Source organism: Oreochromis aureus, linkage group 7 (assembly GCF_013358895.1).
Source record: "Oreochromis aureus strain Israel breed Guangdong linkage group 7, ZZ_aureus, whole genome shotgun sequence".
Classification (NCBI taxonomy): Eukaryota; Metazoa; Chordata; class Actinopteri; order Cichliformes; family Cichlidae; genus Oreochromis; species Oreochromis aureus.
In genome coordinates, this window is record NC_052948.1 from 4539991 (window position 1) to 4563470 (window position 23480).

General features: G+C 39.0%; 1 protein-coding gene across 1 annotated transcript; it reads left to right on the forward strand.

The window, feature by feature from the left end:
* The first annotated feature begins 16451 nt into the window (after positions 1 to 16451).
* On the forward strand, positions 16452 to 19900 carry LOC116327162 (deleted in malignant brain tumors 1 protein-like). Its single transcript, XM_039615809.1, has 7 exons — positions 16452 to 16521; positions 17026 to 17035; positions 17152 to 17375; positions 17500 to 17811; positions 18934 to 19290; positions 19412 to 19723; positions 19827 to 19900. Exons 1-7 carry the CDS (start codon positions 16452 to 16454, stop codon positions 19898 to 19900), a joined length of 1359 nt encoding a protein of 452 aa, XP_039471743.1.
* The last annotated feature ends 3580 nt before the right edge of the window (positions 19901 to 23480 follow it).

Below are 23480 nucleotides of genomic sequence, written 5' to 3' on the forward strand. Positions count from 1 at the left end.
TTTCACGTCACGCTGTGCGCCACGTTATTGTTTACATGAGATGAATTGCAGAATGGCAGATAGAGACAAAATACTGTTACTGTTAATCTGACTATCTGCAGGTTTTACACGCTTACATACACACGCAGTTACTGTCCCTGCATTTAGAAAGGCAGCGGCGTCACGGTGTAATTATTTTAGGTGTAGTTGTTTTTTTTCCTGTGTAATAATATTCAACATTGCTGTCAATACATTTTTCAACAAATGTCTGTCTGTGCAAAATGGGTTTAAACACATAAACAGCTGTGGGATACTGTTTGTCCGTGATTTGAACAGGGGGAACAAATCGTGGCAGGATCAGCCTGATATTATTTGTATCCCGCTGTAACTTTACTGTAGAAAGAGCTAACATGTCCAAAATGTCAGGAGTAGTTAGTCATTGCAAAAAGTGTTTGTGAACTAAAAATCAAGAATGTGGGATACTGTCTGTCCGTGATTTGAACAGCCCAGCGCTGCTCCCGACGCAGGGAAACTAATTTTGCAGGGGAGACCTACCTCGGCACTTGTGCAGGTGAAGCCAAAGGGAAGATATGCTTCACCATATTTTCTAGTCTTTGGCTTGGAAGGAAGTTGGTTTGGAAACATATTTGGCAATGCTTCATCTCCTGCTTTGCGTTTGTGTGGGAGCTCCGTCAAAAACCTGTCCATTATGCTAGCAGTGTCCAAGCCTTCTTTTTTTCTTTTCTTTTTTTTCTTTTCATACCGCCCCCTGCAATGGCTCTGCGCCCCCCCCCCCCTCCCCCCTAGGGGGCGGGCCCCACACTTTGGGAACCTCTGGTTTAGAGCGAAGGTACTGACCTGTGTGTCTCTTTAAACTGTAGATGTTAAATTCTAAGGCTACATAATATTTATCTCGCACTGAGTCTGCTTGGCATATGCTATGTATAAAGGCTCTGGACCTTTCCAAAATGCCAGCCAGCAGAAATTCCAGTTGATGCCTGGACGTGCGTTGGAACCGACTTTGCTACCCGCACAGAGTTTCTGACAGTCGGGCGTTGCTTATGCATAAGAGAAAAGCAACAATACAGCGTGTTTCTCTGCTCTATACATCGGTCCTTTCACACGGTAAGCATGTCAGTTATAGTCTGCGCTTCATAAATGTCTGTCTGTCAGCACTGATTATTCAAACCGTGTTTAAAATGTGACTCATTTGTTGTCCAAAAACATTTCCTCTAAATTTGCAAAGTTACTGATTTAAAAATATATATTTTCAATTTTTAGCTGGATGTCAAACATGATAGACTCTTGAGCATAGTTATATAGCAAGATTCACAATGGTATAACCATGTTAAATAAAATATGCCCAAGTGTTCACCAATGCACTCTAATGCAAGGCTTTAAACTGTATGTTGATAAGTACATGAAGCGTACCTCTGCCTCTGAAAAGAGCCTGTATCCACACTTTGCGGATCTGCTGATTTGTTTTTGATGTGGCACTTTTTTTTCACGGACTGCAGATGATGAAATCCTATTTATTTGAGAAACTGTCCCTAAGCTATTGCTGCTCATACTTACTGAGTTCCCTAGCTACTCCTTTACTATGTCAGTAAACCTTTAGAACAAGAAAGGTACGGTAGATTTAAAGACACATCTTAGTTGAAGCAAAGGCAAAAAATTGGAATAAATTTTATGTGGCTGTTCATATTAAATCCAACAAAGAGTGAAAATCCAAAAGCTGCTGCAATATTTTGTATTAATGATCTCTCTCGCTCTCTCTCTCTCGCTCACTCTCTCTCTCTCTGTGTGTTGGGGGAAAATTTCCCAAATAGAAGGCTGCCAAAGTAAAACAGAGACACAGTGAGACAATATAATCAATCACATGTACATGGGTGAACGTCTCGAGAGAGAGAGTCACACAGTACACTTCTTTATTGCAGGTTATATAGGCATGTAGGTTACACAACAGGGCGGAGGCAGTCTCTGCCTGTTCTCAGAATATAGATTGCTTAACTGACAAATGCATATCTTGCTAAACATTCTGTCCGTACTATACTAAACGTCTGCTTAAGTGGCACTTTCCATTCCTCTTTACACAGGAACTTGTCTTCACAGGCATTTGATAAGCATAGGCAAGGCTTCATGTTTATCAGGGTGAATCGTCATTCAGAGTTTACACAATCACAAGCAAAGCATATTTGAAGAATAAACTAAATCTTTTCACACTGTGTGTGTGTGTGTGTGTGTGTGTGTGTGTGTGTGTGCAATGCGGCGTGTGCTACTATGTGAGTGTGTGTGTGTGTGTGTGTGTGCAATGCGGCGTGTGCTACTATGTGAGTGTGTGTGTGTGTGTGTGCAATGCGGTGTGTGCTACTATGTGTGTGTGTGTGTGTGTGTGTGTGCATGCGTGCTAGCAAAGCGAAGATCATGGCAGGAGCTTATTTTGAATGCATTTCCAATCAGCTTTTCTTTTTTTTTACAAGAAGTGTAGCTCATACATTGGAATAAATGTATTCTTTTCAATACTTTATAAATATGAAACTAAAGATTTTGAGTTCATGCACATTGTGAAACAAGAATCTAAATCTTTGTGTCACAATGATTTCTATAAAAACATGTTTTTTATGAGAATAATGTGACAAATCTTTTGTGGGCCCTAATAATGATCAATGGTGATTGAAAAGGAAGCTTGAACCCGGGCTCAGGACATTTTCATGACAAGTGAGTAGTAATATACCTGCAGATTTTTTTGCAGAGCATAACACTTCATTCATCAGCACGGTCAGCAAACCTAACAGTGTTCTTTTTTAACATGGACAACATATATGGTAAGTAAAACAAGACTATTAATGGATTCTTAAATTATACACCCTAACCCTCTTTTCTTTAGCGCTCTGAAAGACACAGAGGCTAATAGTTTTTAAACAGAATACCACAAACAACAGGTATCCCTTTAGAAATAAACTGTGATACTTCTAAAACTACATATTCTTAACTCTGCAACAGTTAGACACAGGGGGTTACAGTTAGACCCCCAACAGTCAGCAGAAGAAGTCATAAAACAATGAAAGAGGCTCCCTTATCAACAGCACCCCAGCACTCACACATCCCAACTGTAGTTCCATAGTTTTTCATCCTTTTTCATTACAAACAGTTTCCTTTATCTTATCTTATCATGTCAGAGGCCAACTGAAACCAAGGCCACCTATATAAAAACACCCCATCATATACACAGTATTTTCCTCAGCACTTCACAACTGCCGCAAGGTATAGCGTTTTAACTTTTTATTTTTTCGGATCCCAGACACAGCGGTGTGAGGTAGTTAGCACACAGTCTGGACATGTAGAAAACATCGTTTGTTTGGAACACATCAGCAGAGAGGTAGAATTCATAGCTGTTCATAAGAGTTTAATTTAATCAAACCTCATTTTACGGATCTAAGTGGCTCCTCATCACTAGCCAATTTACCATTTTATTTAAATATCAGAATTTTCAGAATGAGGATCCAAGCGGGACACAGAGGCTGCTAGTTTTAACGCACCAGAATGCAAATATAAATAAAAGCCTGACTAGGCTCCTGAGGGCCTAGCTGCAGCGACACCTTTCTTTCAGACGGATTCCTGGATGTGTGTTGGAGCTGTGAGTACAAGAAAATAATTATTAGAATGTAATGTGTTAAATTTGTTTAGATCAGATGAATAGGAAAGGATTTGTCTCTGTGTTTCAGTTTGGCTTAGCTGTAGGCTTGAGAGTGTGTGTAATTGTTTAGAGGGAAAGGAATTTATTGACACTGGGGGTCTGCTGTCATAAAAGGAGACAGGAAGCTACAGTTGGGGGTTGCTGATGCTGATGCTTGTACCTTTAATAAAAACTCATAATTGCCATAACTTAGAAGTAGGCTTGGAGGAGACTCTCCACCTTATCTGTAAATGTAAGACAACAAGAGGCCAATGGCCCAGTGGATGCAGAGTGGGGGTCTCAGTGTTTGTAATATGTTAACTCTGTTTTCTATGTTGTGTGGAGGAATTTGGTTTAACTTGGGTGAGGAGATTACTTTTATGACCCCCAGGAAGTCACGTATACAGAGACACACACAAATAGTGCTTTGACTGTTGCGACGCACCCACACTTACATGCACATTCACTCACGTGCACAGACATACATACGGGTATGCGCACACATAGGCATTCACAGGCTCGTGCATACACACACAGACATACAGAGTTTCCAGCACACCATGGGGGATTTATGATGGGGTCGCCTCTATAAAGCTGGCTGTGACTAACAAAGGGGTGAAGATTGTTTCAGAGGGACACTGGCCTCGTCTTCCCTTCTAGAAGTGCATGCTTAAATGAGGATGAATAAAGATGAATAAAGATTTTGTAAAAATAACTACTGAGTTCCGGTGCCATCTCTGGTCCCTCGACAAATAAAAGAACAAGGGTAAAAACTGATTTCGTAACAGAGCCCACTTTGCTACCAGCACAGAACGTTTCTGACCTACGGGCTTATACAACAGAGAAAAGCAACAATACAGCGTGTTTCTCTGCTCCAAGACATCTGAGGGCCTTTCACACAGTAAGCATGTCTGTTATACCCAGTGCATAAATGTCTGTGTGTTAGCGCTGATTATTCAAACCCTGTTTAAAATGTGACACATTTGTTATCCAAAAACATTTCCTCTAAATTTTGCAAAGTTACTGATTCAAAAATTACATTTTTGAATTTGTAATTGCATGACAAACATACGATAGACTATTGAGCATATTTATATAGCTACATTCACAATGGTATAACTGTGCTATATAAAAGATGCCCAAGCACCAAAGCACTCTAATGCAAGCCTCTAAACTGTATGTTGATAAGTGCATAAAGTGTACCTCTACCTCTACAGCTGAAAACAGTTTGTATCCGCACTCTGAGGATCTGCTGAATTGTTTTTGATATTGTGCTTTTTTGATGAACTGCAGATGATGAATTCCTCTTTATTGTAGAAACTGTCCCTAAGCTATTGTTGTTCATACTTACTGAGTTCCCTAGCTACTTCTTTACTATGTCAGTAAACTTTTTGAAAAGGAAGCTGTTGTAGATTTAAAGAAACATCCTAATTGAAGCAAAGGCAAAAAGTTGGAGTGAATTTTATGTGACTGTTCATATTAAAGTCAACAACAAGTGAAAATCCAAAAACCGGCTCCAATCCTTTGTATTAATGATCCTTTCCCCCCTCTCTGTGTGTGTGTGTGTGTGTGTGTGTGTGTGTGTGTGTGTGTGTGTGTGTGTGTGCCCTCACAGAAGGAAGGTCACAGCAGGAGCTTTTCTCAAACGCATTACCAATCAGTTTATTTTTACAAGAAGTGTAGCTCATACGATGGTATAAATGTGTTTTTTGCGATACTTTATAAATATGAAACTCTAAAGATTTTAGTGTTCATGCACATTGTGAAACAAGAATGTAAATATTTTGTGTCACAATGATTTCTATAAAAGCATGTTGTTTATGGGGATAGTGTAACAAATCTTTTGTGGCCCTATTAATGATCAATGGTGATTGAAGAGGAAGCTGAACCCAGGCTCAGGACATTTTCATGACAAGTGACAGCACAGACATCTGCTAATGAGAGAACATGTTTTATCATCATAAACACTGTGATATGAAGCATCGTTAAAGTGTCACTCCAGCAATGTTGACTCATGTTTTAATAGATGTCTTTAAAACACTAAACTCTAATTTCTGTGGTTTATTTTAAGTTTACAGAATATAACATGTGGTAAGACGATGAGTTTTACTTCTCACTGTCCATGTTATGTGTATCTATTTATCACGTATGCTACTTTGCTCTGTGGACTGTAAAATGTTTCATTGTGTTCATGAAATAAACCAGACTTTCACCGTCTGCATCTTTTACTGTTTTTCTGCTTTTGTTCACTCCAAGTTTGACAAAACCCACAGACATCCAGAGTTAACTCACTAACAATGTGGAGCAGTCTCAGTGTATTTAGCTGCTTTTTCCCTAAACACAACCAACTGAGAGAAACGCTTGTAGTCCTCACTTTGGTCATTTTGAACGCTGAAGGAGATTTGTTCCATAGACACCTCATACTAGTGTTTCCTGCACTTAATCCATCAGCACTATGTTCTATTTAAATTCAGAGTCCTTTTATAGTTTGCAGTGAAATTTCTTAAACCGTTGCTTAATGGGACAGAAGTACACGTCACTCTTTACTAACATATTTGTAGATACGTTTATTGCTGAATGACACAGCTAGCAGTCTCACTCACTCTTTAGGTTTTGAAGTTTTGTGTGTAGTGGTTTAGTCTATAAGCATTTTTATTTTTGTATATAAATAAATGTTGATGTTGTGCGACGGGATTGTATGTCTCAATTTTACTTATAATGTGCCAAATGACTACAACAGGCGGCTCAATGCCGTCCAGAGTAAGGATCTTGTTAGACAGTGTTTCTAAGATTTTTACTCCCCGTTACAATAACCTCAGTTTTATCTGAACTTAGAAGCAGAAAATTAAAGCTCATTATGTGTCTAAGACATCCCAGCAGTTTAACCAATAAAAGTGGGTATCATATGCATAGCAGTGAAAATGTACGCTATGTCTTCTAAAGCACGTGTAATGTAAAGAGAACTGGTCTTTGCACAGAAGCATGTGGAGCTTCATAATTAACCTCAGTGTGTGAAGAGGCCTCTCCATTTAATAATAGCTGTAATAAAATGTTATGGCCAACGGTGTTAAACGCTGCACTTTGGTCTAGCAGGGAAGATTTCAACTTTTCAATATGAATGAATGAAGGCTGAAAATTGATTAGATTAATGTCTGATGATCTTTTCTGTGCTTCTTCAAGTTTGTAACACCGAACATATTAAGGGATGATATAAGGTTCACAGGAAGAGTTTAATTAGACACACATTTACTATTTTTCTTTATACTCTTTCTTTCTTGACATGTTTAATATGATTACTCTCAGAGGAGAAAATAAACCTTGTGTAGTTTAAAAACTTTTATTTAATCAAACTGTAATGTTGTTGAACTCTGACGGCCGTGTCTTTTAATCTTGTCAACAAATCCTTAATCACCTAAATGTGCCATTTATCATCTTGTAAAATGTTCCCTCTGCTTCTGTTGCACATCTCCCCGACACTCTCTGCTTCACCTGTCCTGTGCAGCTGGTCCAACCGCTGCCTCCTTAAACTGGTGTGTTTAAATCTCTTTACCTCTGTTGTGAACTTCACACAAAGTTTGTGATGACAAAATCAAACTGACGAGGAACTCGTTTGAAAAACACACACTCACGAGACAAAATAAAAACAGACTGCTCAAAGCAAAAGCAGAGCCCTCACAGCTGGTAGTACAGAAACACAGTGACAACGTGTATATAAAGGTTATAAAATGAATTTTGAGAGAGGCTAAAAACTACTGAACAACAGCGATGTTAGTCTGATCCAAATTTGAATGTACATGTGTTGAAAGTGTAGGTCTTGTTGAATTATTAAACATACTTTCTTTAATTTTTCGAGCCACAAAACCAAAACTTTTAATTTTCTTCCGCTTGAGTCTCGGCCTCGGGTAGCTCTACTCATCATTGCTGAGTCAGTTGTCTGTTTGTGCTACTTTTTCAAGGAGCAGTGGATTATTGGTAAGGGTGACTTTATGTGTTTGGTTACTTACTTAAGTGGAAGTACTGTGGAATGTTTTACCTTACATACATAGATCTGACAGAACAGGATCTGAGGTAAGTACTATGGCCATCACACTTTCATTTAGAATTGTTTAAATAACTCGTGTCTTAAGTCCTTCCATCACACAGAAAATTAAAAAAACCCACATGGTTCACTTTTATATCACAAAATGTTAGAAATATAAGTCATTCATAACAACCTGAAAGGTTGGGAGTTTAAAATGCAAACCAATGGAAGCAGCAGTAGAAGACTATAATGTCACAGAGCACACAGTGTCTATTATTGTGTAGACATGTATAAATAAAAGCTTAATTTCTTAAGAAATAAACAGGTGGAGTGGTCTTTATCAAAAGTATAAGTTGCATCTGTGGCTAAACCACTGTACCTCCAAAACTTTAAAAATCTACTGTGTGTGAAGCTGTGTGAGTAAAGCTTGCCCTTCACACCCGCGTGTAACAAACCATTTGTTGGGGGTTGTGGATTTGACACCTCAGCATTGTGAAAGTGGGGAAACATGTTTGTGGCTGAGGATAAGATTTCTGCTTACAACTTAGAATCTCAGTTCTAAATGAAATTCAAATGTTTTTGTTTTTTAAGTGTGGCTAATGTATTATTTGACTTCTAAGGCACACACACACACACACACACACACACACACACACACACACACACACACACAAGAACAACAACAACACAGAGAAGAAGAAGAGGGGTAGTTTTACTACGCATCATAAAAACGCAATCGTTCATCTTCCAACTGTATCTTTCTGTTCTGGCTTTAGAATCATTGGTTGTTTACTGATCTGTACTTTGGGAGTCAGACTGTTGTGATACTGGGGAGAAAAGGGTAAGGTGTGAGAGACTAAACCACTACACACAAAACTTCAAAACCTAAAGAGTGAGTGAGACTGCTAGCTCTGTCATTCAGCAATAAACGTATCTACAAATGTGTTAGTAAAGAGTGACGTGTACTTCTGTCCCATTAAGCAATGGTTTAAGAAATTTCACTCCAAACTATAAAAGGACTCTGAATTTAAATAGAACATAGTGCTGATGGATTAAGTGCAGGAAACACTAGTATGAGGTGTCTATGGAACAAATCTCCTTCAGCGTTCAAAATGACCAAAGTGAGGACTACAAGCGTTTCTCTCAGTTGGTTGTGTTTAGGGAAAAAGCAGCTAAATACACTGAGACTGCTCCACATTGTTAGTGAGTTAACTCTGGATGTCTGTGGGTTTTGTCAAACTTGGAGTGAACAAAAGCAGAAAAACAGTAAAAGATGCAGACGGTGAAAGTCTGGTTTATTTCATGAACACAATGAAACATTTTACAGTCCACAGAGCAAAGTAGCATACGTGATAAATAGATACACATAACACGACCTGTGAGAAGTAAAACTCATCGTCTTACCACATGTTATATTCTGTAAGCTTAAAATAAACCACAGAAATTAGAGTTTAGTGTTTTAAAGACATCTATTAAAAACATTACTGAAGTGACACTTTAACGATGCTTCATATCACAGTGTTTATGATGATAAAACATGTTCTCTCATTAGTAGATGTCTGTGCTGTCACTTGTCATGAAAATGTCCTGAGCCTGGGTTCAGCTTCCTCTTCAATCACCATTGATCATTAATAGGGCCACAAAAGATTTGTTACACTATCCCCATAAACAACATGCTTTTATAGAAATCATTGTGACACAAAATATTTACATTCTTGTTTCACAATGTGCATGAACACAAAATCTTTAGAGTTTCATATTTATAAAGTATCGCAAATAACACATTTATACCATCGTATGAGCTACACTTCTTGTAAAAAATAAACTGATTGGTAATGCGTTTGAGAAAAGCTCCTGCTGTGACCTTCCTTCTGTGAGGGCACACACACACACACACACACACACACACACACACACACACACACACTCACAGAGAGAGAGAGGGGGAGATCATTAATACAAAGGATTGGAGCCGGTTTTTGGATTTTCACTTGTTGTTGGCTTTAATATGAACAGTCACATAAAATTCACTCCAACTTTTTGCCTTTGCTTCAATTAGGATGTTTCTTTAAATCTACAACAGCTTCCTTTTCAAAAAGTTTACTGACATAGTAAAGAAGTAGCTAGGGAACTCAGTAAGTATGAACAACAATAGCTTAGGGACACTATGTCCAATAAAGAGGAATTCATCATCTGCAGTTCATTAAAAAAGTGCCATATTAAAAACAATTCAGCAGACCCTCAGAGTGCGGATACAAACTGTTTTCAGCTGTAGAGGTAGAGGTACACTTTATGCACTTATCAAACATACAGTTTAGAGGCTTGCATTAGAGTGCTTTGGTGCTTGGGCATCTTTTATATAGCACAGTTATACCATTGTGAATGTAGCTATATAAATATGCTCAAGAGTCTATCGTATGTTTGTCATGCAATTACAAATTCAAAAATGTAATTTTTAAATCAGTATGTGAAAAGATTTTGTTTATTCTTCAAATATGCTTTGCTTGTGATTGTGTAAACTCTGAATGACGATTCACCCTGATAAACATGAAGCCTTGCCTATGCTTATCAAATGCCTGTGAAGACAAGTTCCTGTGTAAAGAGGAATGGAAAGTGCCACTTAAGCAGACGTTTAGTATAGTACGGACAGAATGTTTAGCAAGATATGCATTTGTCAGTTAAGCAATCTATATTCTGAGAACAGGCGGAGACTGCCTCCGCCCTGTTGTGTAACCTACATGCCTATATAACCTGCAATAAAGAAGTGTACTGTGTGACTCTCTCTCTCGAGACGTTCACCCATGTACATGTGATTGATTATATTGTCTTACTGTGTCTCTGTTTTACTTTGGCAGCCTTCTATTTGGGAAATTTCCCCCGACACAGTAACTTTGAAAAATTTAGAGGAAATGTTTTTGGATAACAAATGTGTCACATTTTAAACAGGGTTTGAATAATCAGCGCTAACACACAGACATTTATGCGCTGGGTAAAACAGACATGGTTACTGTGTGAAAGGCCCTCGGATGTCTTGGAGCAGAGAAACACGCTGTATTGTTGCTTTTCTCTATTGTATAAGCCCGTAGGTCAGAAACGTTCTGTGCTGGTAGCAAAGTGGGCTCCAACACACATCCAGGAATCCGTGTGAAAGAAAGGTGTCGCTGCAGCTAGGCTCTCAGGATAGTCAGGCTTTTATTTATATTTGCATTCTGGTGCGTTAAAACTAGCAGCCTCTGTGTCCCGCTTGGATCCTCATTCTGAAAATTCTGATATTTAAATAAAATGGTAAATTGGCTAGTGATGAGGAGCCACTTAGATCCGTAAAATGAGGTTTGATTAAATTAAACTCTTATGAACAGCTATGAATTCTACCTCTCTGCTGATGTGTTCCAAACAAACAATGTTTTCTACATGTCCAGACTGTGTGCTAACTACCTCACACCGCTGTGTCTGGGATCCGAAAAAATAAAAAGTTAAAACGCTATACCTTGCGGCAGTTGTGAAGTGCTGAGGAAAATACTGTGTATCTGATGGGGTGTTTTATATAGGTGGCCTTGGTTTCAGTTGGCCTCTGACATGACAAGATAAGATAAAGGAAACTGTTTGTAATGAAAAGGATGAAAACTATGGAACTACAGTTGGGATGTGTGAGTGCTGGGGTGCTGTTGATAAGGGAGCCTCTTTCATTGTTTTATGACTTCTTCTGCTGACTGTTGGGGTCTAACTGTAACCCCTGTGTCTAACTGTTGCAGAGTTAAGAATATGTAGTTTTAGAAGTATCACAGTTTATTTCTAAAGGATACCTGTTGTTTGTGGTATTCTGTTTAAAACTATTAGCCTCTGTGTCTTTCAGAGCGCTAAAGAAAAGAGGGTTAGGGTGTATAATTTAAGAATCCATTAATAGTCTTGTTTTACTTACCATATATGTTGTCCATGTTAAAAAAGAACACTGTTAGGTTTGCTGACCGTGCTGATGAATGAAGTGTTATGCTCTCAAGGGCCGATGTGAAGTGGTGAGGAAAAATACAGGATGTCTGATTAGGGTGTTTTTATATAGGTGGGGCTAGTTTCAGTTGACCTCTGAGATGCAGAGATAAAAGAGTAGGATGTAAAGAAGAAAGGTGGAAAGCCTTTGGAGGCTCTGATTGACATGGTTTCAGTTGACCTCTGAGATGCAGAGATAAAGGTGTGGGGGTGTAAGCAAAAGGTGAAACCTGTTTGGAGGATCGGTTGTAGTAGAAAGTGTAATGGAAAGATAAAAGGTGAACAAACCTTTGGTGGCTCCGCTGGACCTGGTTTCAGTTGACCTCTGACATAAGATAAAGGACACTGTTTGTAATGAAAACTATGGAGGTACAGTTGAGATGCTCTTGATAAGGATGACCTCTTCTGCTGACTGCAGGTATATTACTACTCAAGTGACAACGCAGACATGTGCTAATGAGAGAACATGTTTTTTCATCATAAAGACTGTGACATAAAGCATCGTTAAAGTGTGACTTCAGTAATGCTGCTGGGAGAAAGAAGTGTTGACTCATGTTTTTTAATAGATAACTTAAAACACTAAACTCTAATTTCAGGGGTTTATTTTAAGTTTACAAAATATAACATGTGGTAAGACGATGAGTTTTACTTCTCACTGTCCATGTTATGTGTATCCATTTATCATGTATGCTACTTTGCTCTGTGGACTGTAAAATGTTTCATTGTATTCATGAAATAAACCAGAATTCCAATGTCCGAATCTTTTACTGTTTTTTCTGCTTTTGTTCACTCCAAGTTTGACAAACCCACAGCTCACTAACAACGTGGAGCAATCTCAGTGTATTTAGCTGCTTTTTCCCTAAACACAGTCAGTTGACTGTAGTCATCCACTTTGGTCATTGTGAATGTTGAAGGAGATTTGTTCCATAGACACCTTATACTAGTCTTGATGCATTCTCAATCATCCAGGAAAGTAAATCTCCAAAAGTTGAATCTGTTCATCTGGACGTAGCGTTTTGTGGGAGAAACGTTTCGTCACTCATCCAAGTGACTTCTTCAGTCTCAGCAGCAGGACCACTCTCAGCATCGACCAAGTGTGTTTGCTTTTGGAACTGTGTCTTCATTCCACCTACTTCACATACAAGGGTCAGTTCTACAGGCAGAAACATGGGTGTGCCATGGGCTCCCCAGTTTCACCCATCGTGGCCAATTTGTACATGGAAGAAGTGGAAAAGAGGGCTTTGCTATCCTACCCTGGAACACCACCAAGCCATTGGTTCAGATATGTGGATGACACCTGGGTGAAAATCAAATCTCAGGACGTACCACAATTCACGGATCACATTAACTCGGTGGACCGACACATCAAATTCACCAGGGAGTATATCAAAAGTGGCAGGTTAGCCTTCTTAGACTGTGAGATTTCCATCAGTAATGGGGACATCTAAAAGCTGGCGTGTACCGTAAACCCACGCATACGGATCAGTATCTAAGGTTTGACTCTCATCATCCACTGGAGCACAAACTGGGTGTCATCAGGACGCTACAACACAGAGCGAACACCATCCCCACTGACACAGCGGCCAGGGAGGCAGAAGAACAGCACATCAAGAAGGCCCTGAGTAAATGTGGTTATCCCAGCTGGACTTTTGTCAAAGCTGGAAGGCACCTAAAGAAAGCTCCAGCCGATCCAGGAGAGAAGGACAACCGCTGCCCAGGCGAAAACCTGTAGTGATCCCATATGTGTCAGGAGTATCGGAACAGTTGAGACGCATTTTTTCTAAACACCGGGTCTCTGTGGCTGTTAAACCCCAAAATACGCTGCGCCAAAAACTGGTCCACCCCAAGGATCGGGTCCCCCGACACAAACAGAGTAACATAGTGTACGCTGTTAAAGAATGCACAATCTTACAGACATCATGTTAACCACCGTAAAGTTTGAATATTTTCAAATGCACATTTATGACAGCAACATGGAAGATATCTTCAAAAGTGTGTGTATTTACGAGACACCACATATTTGAAATATTTGATAAACTTTGTAATTTAAATTTTCTTAGGTTTTTCAGGTCTTGTAATTCAAACAGAGTCTCCTGCTTCAACTTTCTTAATATGGATGTTCTTCAGTCCTCACAAAATCTCTTATATTTCAAATTTGGGAGCTGAAAGTCTTTCGGGTTAGAAGCAAATCCTTTGGACTTCTTATAGAGTGCTTTTTAGGGTAAAGCTGTGATGACTCTGACTATTACATGTCTCAGTTTACCGTTCTACTATAGCTCAGTAGATCTGGCTGGAGACTGAAAGCATTCTTTGTTTTGTCCCTTCATAACTTTTCTGTGTTTTGTTTTCAGCTGTGTCCATCATTTTAACGGGATCTGGATCAACTCAATGTTCTGGCAGAGTTGAAGTTTATCTCAACAACAGCTGGGGAACAGTCTGCGATGATGGCTGGGACTTAAATGATGCTGAGGTGGTTTGCAGACAGTTAAACTGTGGGTCAGCACTGGAAGTTCCTCAATCGGCTCACTTTGGTGCAGGAACTGGACAGATCTGGCTTGACAATGTGAGCTGTTCAGGAAATGAAAGTTCTCTAACTGAGTGCCAACACAGTGGATTTGGATCAAACACATGTGAACATGGTCAGGATGCTGCTGTCATCTGTTCAGGTGAGAAAACTGTTAAATATACATGATATTGGAAGTTAACTCTGTTCTTTTGTGTCTTCCATGAAGTCTTTTTGTGTAAGTGTAACACTTCTGGAGTCGTTACAGTATGCTAGGACCAGTTAGGTTCGGCTACTAGAGTAGTAATGAGTGTAGTGTGTGATAAAGACCACAGACCAGAAAATACGTTTAAATTGCCGGCTTATTATCTTGGAAAAGACAGAGATAATAGACAGTTATAGACACATTACATAAAACATTCAAATTCACATTTAAGGAAAACAAGATATTTTCTTTCCCTTTTAGTTCAGTAATTTCTGTTAATTTATCCTATTTATTTCAAAACCTTTTATTTGGCTTTAAAAGGATGTTATTTTCAACCTAGGTTATTGTTTTATTCATTTCAAGTTCTAAGTTCAAGTTTATCTTTTGATCTATTTGAATTAACACTGTGTTATTTTAATTCAAGCTTAGTTCTTTTAAGCCCAAGATTTAATTTAATCTTGGTCTAAGTTCACCTTTGAATTTCAACCATTCCTTATTTTGTTTTAACCCAACAAAATTATTTACATTTCCATTAACACCATTACAGCATTAAAATTGGTTGTCCAAAATAAATTACAAAACATGTAAAAACTGAAAACAATTCAGCAAAAGGCTGAACAAATCCCTTAAACAAACAAATAAAAAAAAGAAAATTGTCTCTGTGTCCTTTAACTATAAATCCTGGAATTGCTCTGAATGATTATCCAGTGCTTTGAAAGTCCACTGTTCTTTTGCAGAGGTGTATGGATTAATCCTACCAGTTTTTAGTGAAAGAGTTCAACGTCCAGCAGGGGGCGTTTCCTTTTTCCTGCTCGGTACAGTTCAATAGGTCCCTGGGTGGCTCGCCATCTTGTTTCTCGCTCAGCGGATCAAACTCCGATTCTAGCTCGGCATTTCCCGATCCAAACCTTAATGGCCTACCATAACAACAAAGCAATATGCATAAACATTTGAAAATAACACACGGGTAGCCCTTAAATAACAGTAAAAGTCCGTTTTTTCCAGCTTATTCAGTCTTAAATGAGGTGACGCCAATATGGCGCGCTGAAACACCGTCAAAGGCCTTTGAACTACAGCCTGTGTGTCGGTTAAGCACCAATCCACCGTTTTTTAACATAAAACAACATAAATCTGCTACCTTGACTTTCCATTTGCATGAAATGAGCAATATAATACAACAAAACATTTCTTGCATGAAATAAAATACAATTTCTGAACTCACCAAGTCCCGTTCGTTACGTTCACAACGTCACCAAGGCAAAGACAGGTCGGAAAACAAAAATATATTCTCCAGAGTACAACAATGGCTTTATGTAGACTTCTGGCTTGTTTTTTAATATTTTTTTCACTCGTTTAGGCAGCAGCTCCGCAAGAACTGTCTGCATTTCTCCCTCTCCAGCTTCAAAAAGAAGGAACAACCCGATTGGGTGTGGCTGATCACAGGAGTCACGCTACAGCGTACCCTTTCACAATAAGAGTCTGAACACATATTTTAGCCATTTTACCTTAATTAACATAAAAACACCATAAATTAGCAAGTTTTTTAACCTTTTAACATGTTTTTAAACACAAATGAAATCTTATACCATGAATTATATCATTGCTGATGTTTTTAATGAATTTTCTAACCATTATGTTCTATTTACTGAATATTTATCACCTGTAATATTTCTTAAGACTGTTTTTACTAACAGGCTTTTATCTATTGACAACTATGTTAACCAGGGTTACATAAGGATGTTTGAAAATATTTTTCATCTTCTTTCCTTTTCAGATCTCATCAGATTAGTTGGATCTGGATCATCTCGATGTTCTGGCAGAGTTGAAATCTTTCACAATAACATCTGGGGAACAGTCTCTGATTCCAACTGGAACTTAAATGATGCTGAGGTGGTTTGCAGACAGTTAAACTGTGGGTTGGCACTAGAAGCTACTCAATCATCTAAATTTGGCGCAGGAACTGGACAGGTCTGGCTCACTGGTGTGACCTGTTCAGGAAATGAAAGTTCTCTAAGTGAATGTCAGCACACTGGATGGGGAAACTACTACAACTACAACAACTACTACTACTACTACAACTACTATGGACATTATTATGACGTTGGTGTCATCTGTTCAGGTGACAACATCTTTTGATATGGAACAAATTGCATGTCAGTGTTTTTGCATGTTATGCATCTATATTTTTCTTTAAGGGATGTGCATTGAAATATAGTTTGTTTTGTGTCTTTTACATAAAAGGTGACATCAGATTAGTTGGATCTGGATCAACTCGATGTTCTGGCAGAGTTGAAGTTTATCACAGTAACAGCTGGGGAACAGTCTGCGATGATGGCTGGGACTTAAATGATGCTGAGGTGGTTTGCAGACAGTTAAACTGTGGGTCAGCACTGGAAGTTCCTCAGTCAGCTCACTTTGGTGCAGGAACTGGACAGATTTGGCTTGATCATGTGACCTGTTCAGGAAATGAAAGTTCTCTAGCTGAGTGTCAACACAGTGGATTTGGCTCAAAAACATGTGAACATGGTCAGGATGCTGCTGTCATCTGTTCAGGTGGGAAAACTGTTAGATGAAGATGTTAATATAAGTTAGGATGCATGAAATTTTGTTTTAAGAAAGGATGTTTTTAAATGTTTTTTTGTGTTTTTTGCTTTTAGATCTGATCAGGTTAGCTGGAGCTGGATCATCTCGATGCTCTGGAAGAGTTGAAATCTTTCACAATAACATCTAGGAACAATCACTGATTTTAACTGGGACTTAAATGATGCTGAGGTGGTTTGCAGACAGTTAAACTGTGGGTCGGCACTCCAAGCTCCTCAATCAGCTTACTTTGGTCCAGGAACTGGACCGATTTGGCTTGGCGGTGTGACCTGTTCAGGAAATGAAAGTTCTCTAACTGAATGTCAACACTCTGGATGGGGAAACTCCTACTACTACTACTACAACAACTACTACTACTCCTACTCTAACAATGGACATTATTCCGACGCTGGTGTCATCTGTTCAGGTTACAAAACTGTTTGATATGGAACAAACGGCATGTTAATGTGTCTTTGTGTGATATGTATCTTTATTATCTTCAAAGGACATATATTAAAGAATAGTTTGTGTTATGTCTTTTTCATCAAAAGGTCCAATCAGATTAACTGGATCTGGATCAACTCGATGCTCTGGCAGAGTTGAAGTTTATCACAATAACAGCTGGGGAACAATCTGTGATGATGGCTGGGACTTAAATGATGCTGAGGTGGTTTGCAGACTGTTAAACTGTGGGTCGGCACTGGAAGTTCCTCCATCAGCGCACTTTGGTGCAGGAACTGGACAGATTTGGCTTGACAATGTCACCTGTTCAGGAAATGAAAGTTCTCTAACTGAGTGTCAACACAGTGGATTTGGATCAAACACATGTGAACATGGTCAGGATGCTGCTGTCATCTGTTCAGGTGAGATATTCTCTTGATGATCTGATAAATATTAAACAATGTGGAAACAACCTTCTTTTAGACCTCTGCCTTCCACTTATTGATGTGTTTTATCATTAAATTCAGTGTGAGCAGTCAAACTGATCCATGCAATAACCACACTGTTGAGTATTTGAGTGGTGAAATGTTTGCATCTTCCTCTATAAACGCAGCTCAGATCCACAGAGAAATAAAGCAATTTTTAAAGAATGCACAATCTTACAGACATCATGTTAACCACCGTAAAGTAAAGTTTGAATATTTTCAAATGCACATTTATGACAGCAACATGGAAGATATCTTCAAAAGTGTGTGTGTTTATGAGACACCACATATTTGAAATATTTGATAAACTTTGAAATATAAATTTTTCTTAGGTTTTTCAGGTCTTGTAATTCAAACAGAGTCTCCTGCTTCAACTTTCTTAATATGGATGTTCTTCAGTCCTCACAAAATCTCTTATATTTCAAATTTGGGAGCTGAAAGTCTTTTCGGAGTTAGTAGCAAATCCTTTGGACTTCTTATAGAGTGCTTTTTAGGGTAAAGCTGTGATGACTCTGACTATTACATGTCTCAGTTTACCGTTCTACTATAGCTCAGTAGATCTGGCTGGAGACTGAAAGCATTCTTTGTTTTGTCCCCTTCATAACTTTTCTGTGTTTTGTTTTCAGCTGTGTCCATCATTTTAACGGGATCTGGATCAACTCAATGTTCTGGCAGAGTTGAAGTTTATCTCAACAACAGCTGGGGAACAGTCTGCGATGATGGCTGGGACTTAAATGATGCTGAGGTGGTTTGCAGACAGTTAAACTGTGGGTCAGCACTGGAAGTTCCTCAGTCAGCTCACTTTGGTGCAGGAACTGGACAGATCTGGCTTGACAATGTGAGCTGTTCAGGAAATGAAAGTTCTCTAACTGAGTGCCAACACAGTGGATTTGGATCAAACACATGTGAACATGGTCAGGATGCTGCTGTCATCTGTTCAGGTGAGAAAACTGTTAAATATACATGATATTGGAAGTTAACTCTGTTCTTTGGTGTCTTCCATGAAGTCGTTTTGTGTAAGGATGTTTGAAAATATTTTTCATCTTCTTTCCTTTTCAGATCTCATCAGATTAGTTGGATCTGGATCATCTCGATGCTCTGGCAGAGTTGAAATCTTTCACAATAACGTCTGGGGAACAGTGTCTGATAATAACTGGAACTTAAATGATGCTGAGGTGGTTTGCAGACAGTTAAACTGTGGGTCGGCACTAGAAGCTACTCAATCATCTAAATTTGGCGCAGGAACTGGACAGGTCTGGCTCACTGGTGTGACCTGTTCAGGAAATGAAAGTTCTCTAAGTGAATGTCAGCACACTGGATGGGGAAACTACTACAACTACTACAACTACTACAACAACTACTACTACTACTACAACTACTATGGACATTATTATGACGTTGGTGTCATCTGTTCAGGTGACAACATCTTTTGATTTGGAAGAAATTGCATGTCAGTGTTTTTGCATGTTATGCATCCATATTTTCTTTAAGCGATGTACGTTGAAATATAGTTTGTTTTGTGTCTTTTACATAAAAGGTGACATCAGATTAGTTGGATCTGGATCTACTCAATGTTCTGGCAGAGTTGAAGTTTATCACAGTAACAGCTGGGGAACAGTCTGCGATGATGGCTGGGACTTAAGTGATGCTGAGGTGGTTTGCAGACAGTTAAACTGTGGGTCAGCACTGGAAGTTCCTCCATCAGCGCACTTTGGTGCAGGAACTGGACAGATTTGGCTTGATCATGTGACCTGTTCAGGAAATGAAAGTTCTCTAGCTGAGTGTCAACACAGTGGATTTGGCTCAAACACATGTGAACATGGTCAGGATGCTGCTGTCATCTGTTCAGGTGGGAAAACTGTTAGATGGAGATGTTAATATAAGTTAGGATGCATGAAATTTTGTTTTAAGAAAGGATGTTTTTAAACGTTTTAAATGTTTTTTGCTTTTAGATCTGATCAGGTTAGCTGGAGCTGGATCATCTCGATGCTCTGGAAGAGTTGAAATCTTTCACAATAACATCTAGGGAACAATCACTGATTTTAACTGGGACTTAAATGATGCTGAGGTGGTTTGCAGACAGTTAAGTGCCAGGAGGATTGCCAGGATTTATACATCGGGGAAACCAAACAACCTCTAGCGAAGCGGATGGCACAACACAGAAGAGCTACCTCATCAGGCCAGGACTCTGCAGTTTATTTACACCTACAGGCCAGTGGACACTCTTTCAATGATGAGGATGTACACATCCTGGACAGGGAAGAACGCTGGTTTGAGCGCCGGAGTCAAGGAGGCCATTTACGTGAAAAGGAAAGACCATCTCTGAATCGAGGAGGGGCCTAAGGGTACATCTTTCGCCATCTTACAATGCTGTGATTGCAGCCATTCCCCAACTCTCTGTGAATGGTACTCATGGCCATTGATCAGTGTTCTTTGATCAGTGGGTTTTGGTCAGTGATTGTTGATCAATGGTCATGGGAATTTGCATAATTATGATTAAGGAACTGACCTCACAGCCCATTGTTCCTTCAGTGGGCTGGTTTCAGTCATTATGCAAATGTACTGTTTATAAGGTTTGGGGAAACCTGCAGTCAGCTGAGACTGAAGATGTCAGAGTGAATAGTTAAATGTTTGTCATTTTTATGCTTACCATCCATTTTTATATTGTTTAACTGTGGGATGAAAGGAATTTCACAGTCCCCCTCCCCAGATTCTCGAGGTTCTGGGTGAGGGGCTGTAGTGTTTTATTGCAGATACATCCTATCTGAAAGATCTGCTTCTTTTGATGTAAGCTTCCTGCGTTTACGACCCTTTGGTCAGCAGGAGGTAACACACACACACACACACACACACGCACTTACAAAACCACAGGCAAGATACTCTTTGTGTGTATGTATACATCATATGTTAATGACCCTATGCATATTCAAGTAACCTCAATAAAAGGAGTGCTATGGGGAACCTGGCTGAGAGTCTGACGGAGGTCAAGTGGGTGGAACGACACTTGGCTCCAGGCAGGCCTCCCTCATGCATGAGTAACACAAAGAACTTTGCCTACTTCGTGTCTTGCTTGCTGTGTAATTACATTGCCTTTAACGTTCCAGCGAATAGGTTTAAGCTACAAACCTATCAGAAGAAGTCACTTGGATGAGTGACGAAACGTTTCTCCCACAAAACGCTACGTCCAGATGAACAGATTCAACTTTTGGAGACCTTATACTAGTGTTTCCCACACTTAATCCAACACTACTATGTTCTATTTAAATCCAGATTCCTTTTATAATTTGCAATGAAATTTGTTAAACCGTTGCTTAATGGGCCAGAAGTACACGGCACTCTTTACTAACACATTGTAGATAAGTTTATTGCTGGACAACACAGCTAGCAGTCTCACTCACTCTTTAGATTTTTGAAGTTTTGTGTGTAATGGTTTAATCTCTCACACCTTACACTTTTGTGTGTGTGTGTGTGTGTGTGTGTGTGTGTGTGTGTGTGTGTGTGTGTGTGTGTGTGTGTGTGTGTGTGTGTGTGTGTGTGTGCCTTAGAAGTCAAATTATACATCAGCCATACTTACAAAAAACATTTGAATTTAATTTAGAAATGAGATTCTAAGTTGTAAGCAGCCAGAAGCATGTTTCCCCACTTTCACAATGCTGAGGTGTCAAATCCACAACCCCCAACAGATGGTTTGTTACACGTGGGTGAGAAGGGCAAGCCACCCTTTACTTACACAGCCTCACACACCATAGATTTTTAAAGTTTTTGTGGTGTATAATGATTTAGCCACAGATGTAACTTCCACTTTTGATAAAGATCACTCCATCTGCATATTTCTTAAGAAATGAAGCGTCTTTATTAAGCTCTTATTTATAAATGTCTACACAATAATAGACACCGTGCATCCGTGACATTGTAGTCTTCTACTGCTGCTTCCATTGTTTTGCATTTTAAACTCCCAACCTTTCAGGTTGTTATGAACGACTTATATTTCTAACATTTTGTGATATAAAAGTGAACCACGCGGCTTTTTTATTTTCTGTGTGATGGAATGACTTAAGACACGAGTTATTTAAACAATTATAAATGACAGTGTGATGGTCATAGTACTTTACGTGGGTCAAATATGTTAAGGATAATGTTTCTCAGTGTAAAATTGCAAAGAACTTTTGGATAGATTATAACATCTTGTAAACAGTTACCTCAGAACCTCCTCAGATCCTGTACTGTCAGATCCATGTATGTAAGGTAAAACTTTCCACAGTACTTCCACTTAAGTAAGTAACCAAACACCAAACACACAGTTCTTGAAGCTCTTGTGTGTGAGCAGTTAAAGGAGTTTTTACATACCAATGCCATTTTATCTGAATATCAATCAGGCTTTAGGAAGAATCACAGTACTATCACAGCTGCAATTAGAGTGGTAAATGATATTACTATTGCACTTGATAAAAAACAACACTGTGCATCCCTTTTTATTAATTTGTCAAAAGCATTTGACACTGTTGATCATTGTATTTTAAAACTTAGACTCTTCCAGTCAGGACTCTCTGAGAGAGCTTTGGCATGGTTCTCAAACTACCTCAGTAACAGGTCTCAGTGCATAAAATCTGACGGTTTATGTTCTAACTTTGTTACAGTGCACAATGGAGTGCCACAGGGTTCTGTATTAGGTCCACTTCTATTTATCATTTACATAAACAATCTTGGTCTAAATGTGCCAGATGCAAATTTGCACTTCTATGCTGATGATACAGTTATTTACAGCTGTGGTTCAACTCTTGTCCAAGCCATTGACTCCTTGCAGAAAGCCTTTTTGCTGTCCAGCACTCATTACTTCAGCTCAAACTTGTTATCAACGCAGACAAAACAAAGCTCATGCTGTTTTCTAAATCAAGGAATTTGGCCCAAATAATCCCATCGGTAACCACTCTTGAAGGTAATAAAATAGAGTTGGTTCACACCTATAAATATCTGGGAATCTTAATTGATGACTCGCTCACCTTCAAACCACATGTAGAGAATCTTGTGAAAAACCTGAAGTTAAAACTGAGATTTTATTTTCAAAATAAGTTGTGTTTCTCTTTTAATACAAAGAAGTGGCTTGTTGCTGCAACATTCTTGCCTGTGCTGGATTATGGTGATATTCTATATATGAATGCTTCTGCTCAATGTCTTGAATGGTTGATTCTGTGTATCATGCTTCTCTGAGGTTCATCACTAACCGTAAATTTCAGACTCACCACTGTGAGTTATACTCTCAGGTAGGATGGCCTGCTTTGGTAAGTCGGAGGAACTCTCATTTATACAGTTTTATATATAAGGCAATACTTGGGTTGCTGCCTTCTTATATATGTTCCCTGCTTGCAATGAAACATGCTGGTCGGTATTCTCTTAGTCCGCATGGTTACTTGTTGCTTTCTGTTCCACTTGCCCGAACTGAACTTGGTAAAAGAGCTTTTGTCAATTTAGCACCCTCGGCTTGGAACAAACTGCAGAAGGACTGGAAAATGACTGAATTCATTTCATTAAGTGCTTTTAGATCTAAACTACGAATCCTTGAGGCCAAGTCCATAATATGCAACTGTTTTAATTAGATTGATTGTCAT